General features: G+C 54.0%; 3 protein-coding genes across 3 annotated transcripts; 2 read left to right on the forward strand and 1 right to left on the reverse strand.

The window, feature by feature from the left end:
* Window positions 1–476: 476 nt before the first annotated feature.
* On the reverse strand, window positions 477–2,924 carry ANOM_011762 (tRNA ligase; the record flags this gene model as incomplete). The annotated part of the gene is made up of 1 exon (XM_015557018.1): window positions 477–2,924. One exon carries the CDS (start codon window positions 2,922–2,924, stop codon window positions 477–479), a length of 2,448 nt encoding a protein of 815 aa, XP_015400896.1.
* Window positions 2,925–3,474: 550 nt separating this feature from the next.
* On the forward strand, window positions 3,475–4,134 carry ANOM_011763 (ankyrin repeat protein; the record flags this gene model as incomplete). Its single annotated transcript, XM_015557019.1, has 1 exon — window positions 3,475–4,134. The coding sequence occupies one exon, from the start codon at window positions 3,475–3,477 to the stop codon at window positions 4,132–4,134; it is 660 nt and encodes a 219-aa protein (XP_015400897.1).
* Window positions 4,135–4,817: 683 nt separating this feature from the next.
* Window positions 4,818–5,583, forward strand: ANOM_011764 (vacuolar protein sorting family 37 protein; the record flags this gene model as incomplete). Its single annotated transcript, XM_015557020.1, has 2 exons — window positions 4,818–5,086; window positions 5,132–5,583. Coding segments are annotated over 2 exons (721 nt in total), but the record flags the coding sequence as incomplete, so codon positions are not given.

Genomic DNA, 5,583 nt, shown 5'->3' on the forward strand with positions numbered 1-5,583 from the left:
TCTTTTCTTCTTCTTTCTTTTTACTTTTTTTTTCTTTTTCTCGGTTGTGAATATGTTTTGTGTGGTTTTTGCGTGGGTAGTAAGTAAGATAGATATATTTCATGTGTGGGTGGTGATTAGGATGGTTTTATTTTAATATATATTTTACACCATGGTATATAGATTATGCTATCTAATGTTGGTAATTATTATTTATATAAAGTAATCATTTATAAAGATTAGCCTGGAGATGGAGGAAATTGTTGGCATGGACTAGTGGTGCTGTGCTGTGTCATGTTCATCGCTGTACTTAAAGACACTCTATCATGGAGTGTAAGATACATCCATCTATGGATATCAGGATATGTTCATGCATGAGAGTTGAATGTATATTCATTCATTAGTACTTAAAACTTTTTTTTCTTCTTTTATCTGACCTGTGTTTGAATAGGTCTTTTCTGTTTTTCTCTAGTCATCGTCTGTCGTAAGCTGTAAGTTTACCGCCTGCTCATAACCAGTCCAAGCGTGCCATTCACCACCTTCACACCCGGGATCTCAGCCTCCCAGATACCCGTGTCGCCGCCAGATCCTCCCTGGTGCCAGCGCTGCAACAGATCGTTGCTCTCCTTGGGCTTGACCTCGGGCGAGACCGTGCCCACCGTAACGTGCGGTATGTCATTCGCACAGGCCCATCCCGCTTGCTCGTCGTCCTCTGGGGGCATAATCCGAGCAACGAAAGCCATCAAACGATCATCCCAGATAAGGCGTTCTAGCCGGACGCGGGCAGGAGCTAGGGCTGGGGTCACGGTAGGGTCCGACTCGGGCTTCTCCTTCATCGCCTGGATGTATTGCTGGGTGTAGCCGTCCCAAACCTCTGGGCGGTCTTTCTTCGAGGCTCGGTGAATCAATGTCACATGGAACGTGGGCTGGATGCGTCGGGTATTCGCTAGCTGGCGGTACACACGAGCTTGCTCGGGGTCTGTGGAGGGAGGGAACAAAGACTGGAGAACTTCCGACACCTCAGCTGCCGGCAGGGAGATGCAGAAGTATTCGATACCCTTTGCTAAGCTCTCGGGGGTTACATTAGGTGTTGGGGTGGACTGGGTGCCCTTCTTGTTCTTGTCCTTCTGGGTCTTCGCCCCATATTGGTGGCTGAGGTCGATCTGGACTTGGTAGTCGGACATCGCCCAGTCAAGGGCAGCATCGAGCTCCTGTGGGGTTGGGATCTGTTTCACGATGTGTGGGTAGAGTTTATGCAATGTGGTCACTACCGTGTCCAAGTTGCCGCGCGAATCAGCAGACACGTCTAGGTCAATGACCTCGTCGAAGCTTTTGTCCGGTTCACGGTCGGTATCGACACCCTCAAATCGACTGAGGAAGCCTTCCATGATGCCGATAATCTCGTCTGAGTTCTTGCTTCCAGCGCGGATGGTCTGGTGGTTGTCACCACGGTCGAGCACTCGCCGTCGGGTAACCTCTCGGATGCCTGGGAGCATCTTCCCTTTGGGGTCGTGAACATACTGCAGAGCTACAAACTTAGCCCGAGGGACCACCGGAAAGATGTCGTCCATGAGCTGCTGTCTTTCGCGCCGCATGTGATTGTTCCGGTCCGCAATCACCACGGGGTGTGTCGCCAGAAGATTCGTGATGTCGAGAGCAAACTTCTTCGGCTTGTTCTTCTGCTTCGGGATGTTATCGTTTTGCACATGTCCCCATCCAAACAGTTTGGTCAAAGCAAGCGCCACTGTAGTCTTTCCACAGCCTAGAGAAGCAATTGGAACCAGGATCACGTCGTTCTTCACTTCCTCCTGTCCCTCCGCCTCCAGCGCAATAATCTCGGATCCTTTCAGGCCTCGTTCCTGGAGGAAGCCCTCTCGCATGGCAATAATCCCGTGGTTGTGTTGGTATTCCTTCGCCAGATGAGGGTTTTGGACGAGCTGTCTCCGCGCATACTTCAGGTACTCCTCGGTGATCTTCTTGTGTTTCTTGATGTTCGGGACCTTTCCAGCGATAACCGCCTTGGTGCATTCGCGCCACTGTCTGTACATCAAGTAAGGCTCCTCGAACTTGTATTTGAAGAACCAATCCTGATACGGGCCCCTACCACCCTCGTTTTTCTGACACCGAACCACAAATCCTTCCGTCTCTCGACCATCCCAGGTTCCAGACTCTGCACATCCCTCGAGGAATCTCTTCACTGAATCGATATCGTCGTATTCTACGAACTTCGCTTTCTTGAACCCCCATTTGTCGGCGAATGCATGTACCTCGGCACCGGGACACGTCGTGAACTCGGGCACATTGTAGTTGATACCATGCAGGTAGAAGCCGGCAGCCGATTCGTCGTACGCCAGTACGTGTTCTTCGAAGCTATCGTCACAGAGCTCACCAACCGCGGTAGCATTCATCCGACGCAACTCTTGAGCCAGTTCCTTTACCGACTTGCCCACGGTCGAGACATGTCGCTCGATCCACTGTTCACCTGCTTGTGCATGGCTAATCTCGGTATCATTCCTGGATCCTGTTGAGTGTTTGCTGCAGACCAGCAGGGTGTCGTCTTCCAGTCCAGACAGGAAGATAATACATCCGTTTTCTTTCACGCTGAGCTCGTACGGTCCCCGGGTGTTATTCTCGATGTTCCTCCACTTGGTGTCGTTAACCTCGTCGACATTGAAGAACTTGTCGTATCCGCGCACTGCGATCTCGGGCGCGCCGTCCTTTCTGCGGGTGGTGAAGAGGCCTCGCGCGTAGGTGGGGAGATCGCCGCGCTTGTAATCCCAGTCCATGAACTTCCACGAATCGACGGAGATATTATCCGAGCCGGCCACGGGGAAAGTGGACTTCTTGCAGGTGAACGATTGCTTGCCCTTGCCCCTGCCCTTCTTGCTGGCGGCCTCGAGGGCCTGGACCAGGTAGGAGACTTCTCCGACGTCCTGCTGGACCATTTTCAATTTTACGGTCTGTAATAGACGCGAGAATCTTTTGATGAATTGCGCCAGCCAAAAAGTGATCAGAAAAGTAGTTTTCGACTCAAAGAAGGGATGCGCGCAGACGCTGAGCACGAAGACGATTCGCAGGGAAGGAGCCTCTTTAACAGGGCCCTGATTCCTTCAATGTAACCAGAAGACCTCGTCCCCACCTGCGACAGGTTGAATCAAGTGAAATGTCAGGGAGTACGAGGGGATGAGTCAGTGGTGGGCAGCGATGACACAGAGAAGGTGACGACGGAGGCTCTGCTGTTGCTTTAGTTTCTTATCGGCGTCGGATCTGCGGGGCAATAATTCAATTATTTTCTTTAATTAATTTGATTTTTTTTTCTCCGCCGGGCACCTTTTAAAGCTGCCCCTCATTCACTCCCTCACCCAACTTTGCAAGATTCGCCCTTTCGCTCCTTATCCTAATTATCTGTCCCTGTTCTATTAATAGTGCTCATTGTGTGAGTGCCCATTCCGCCACTTTTATGGCTCATCTCTGACTCATCGTGTAGGAATCATCATGTCTCAGCCCAACCCCTACATTCTGGCCTGCGACAACCCGTCGGCGGTGCTGACTCTCCTGCGTTCCAACCCATCCATCGCCTCGAACCAAGATGAGCACGGATACTCGCTCCTGCACGCCGCCGCATCCTACAACCACCTCGACCTGCTGCGCGCCCTGGTCCAGGAATTCCACGTCAACGTGAACCTGCTCGACGAAGATGCCGAGACCTGTCTGTTCGTGACCGAGACCGTGGAGATCGCCAAATGTCTCGTGGAGGAGCTGGGCGTCGACGTCAACCACAAGAACGACGAGGGCATCACCGCGCAGGAGTCCATCGAGGCCGACGGGTCGTTCCCCGAGGTTGCTGTCTATCTCCGCCAAGTGATGGGTCTGCCGCCTGCGCCGGCCGAGGACCAGGTCACGGACTCTTTGAACCCCGCTCCGCCATTGCCGTCCAACATCAAGGTGAACCTGGGCACGGTATCGGAGCAGGAGGCGAATGCGGGCACGGACCAGGTGGACCCGGAGTTCAAACGGAGGATTGATGAGCTGGCGGCCCGGGACGACTTCCAGAGTGAGGCGACTCAAGCCCAGCTTCGGGAGTTGGTCATGGAGGCCATTCGGGGATCCAATGTGGATACTCAGGATCGGGAGGTGCGGCGCAGAATGGACTAAGCTACGCGGACAGAACTTCTTATTAATGACAAGGCTGCTCAATGCCTCTGGTTTCCTATTTGTGCGGCCTGGTGCCGACTACATGGATACACTGTGAGAAACCGGTTGAACGAGTTGAGTCGGCTGGACTACTATATCCGTTTCTGAGGCTGGGATATGGTCACAGATATCCACACCCGAGAAGTGTGATACGCAGGAAGTGAGAATCTTCCTCTTATCGCTGTCTGTGGCTGCAAAAGTCATGGCGGCGGTACCAACTAATATGCTGCAAGAGGCGGGACACGAGGCCAGTCGCCTGGTGGGAGTCACATAGGAGGCAATGCATGGCTCAAACATGGTATTTCAGGACTGATATAGGACTATCTCGGTGGTATATATGGCTAGCGTTGATGAATCGATGATCACATGGTGTCAGCCTCAGGCAGTCATCAAATTCCCACTACCGTTGAACGGTATACAGAATAGACATAGTCTCTCGTAGTTATGTATCAGTACCATCCTCATGTCCATCTCATAAGCTGCGTTCACTGCATTCACTGCAGACAGGCTAGTTGTTGCTATACTCATAAATATAACTCACGTGACCACCCATTTCCCCGCATCCCGCCCGACTCAACGATCCAATCCCGACCTCGCCTCCGCATTGAATCCCAGCCAGCAGTTTCAAGTTGTCACTCGTAACAATGAACCCAACGCTGAACGCCGATACGCCTCCACCCCCGCCTCCCAAGCCCACCAGCCACGAGGCGAGTCGCCGGGGCACACCGCAGCTGCACGCCTCGCAGCCAGGCACGCCGCAGTCCCAACGATACCGAGCAGACGCGAGCATGCATGCGGCCACAAATATCAACCCGGGGACGTCTCTACCTCGCCCGCCGACCGTCGACGAGGGCTGGATACCGGAGATCGTGAAGGAGAAATCGTACGCTTCCCTGTTTCTTTGTTTCGACCCGTGAGTGTCGCAGACCACATCATCTAATGACAGGCGTGTTTCCAGAACCGTGGACCTCCAGACGATTCTCAAAGACCCGAGTCTCATCTCCGCGCTGGCGAGTCGCCACCCATCCCACGCGGCGCACCAGGAGTACCTCCAGGCGCTGCTGAAGTATAACAAGGATCTGGCGGCCCATGTGCTCGAGCTACAGGGCCGGGTGATGGACCTGCGCGGGTCGACTGAGACACTGCTGCTAACGCACCAGTCGCTGGAGGTGTCGTGGCGGAAGAAACAGTCGGAGATGGACGCGGCGCTGGCGCCGTGGTCGCCCAAGGCGCTGTACCAGCGGCTGGCGGCGTCGATCGCCGAGCAGGAGGCGGTGTGCCATGCCGTGGAGGAGAGCTTCCTGGAGGGAGAGCATCACGGCCGGGCGACGGAGAAGGAGGTTGCGGATTGGATTCGCCGGGTGCGGGCGGAGGGGGCCAAGCTGGAGGCCAGACGGGAGGCCAAGGCGC

The sequence above is a fragment of the Aspergillus nomiae genome (genome assembly GCF_001204775.2).
Source record: "Aspergillus nomiae NRRL 13137 chromosome Unknown contig00764, whole genome shotgun sequence".
Classification (NCBI taxonomy): domain Eukaryota; kingdom Fungi; phylum Ascomycota; class Eurotiomycetes; order Eurotiales; family Aspergillaceae; genus Aspergillus; species Aspergillus nomiae.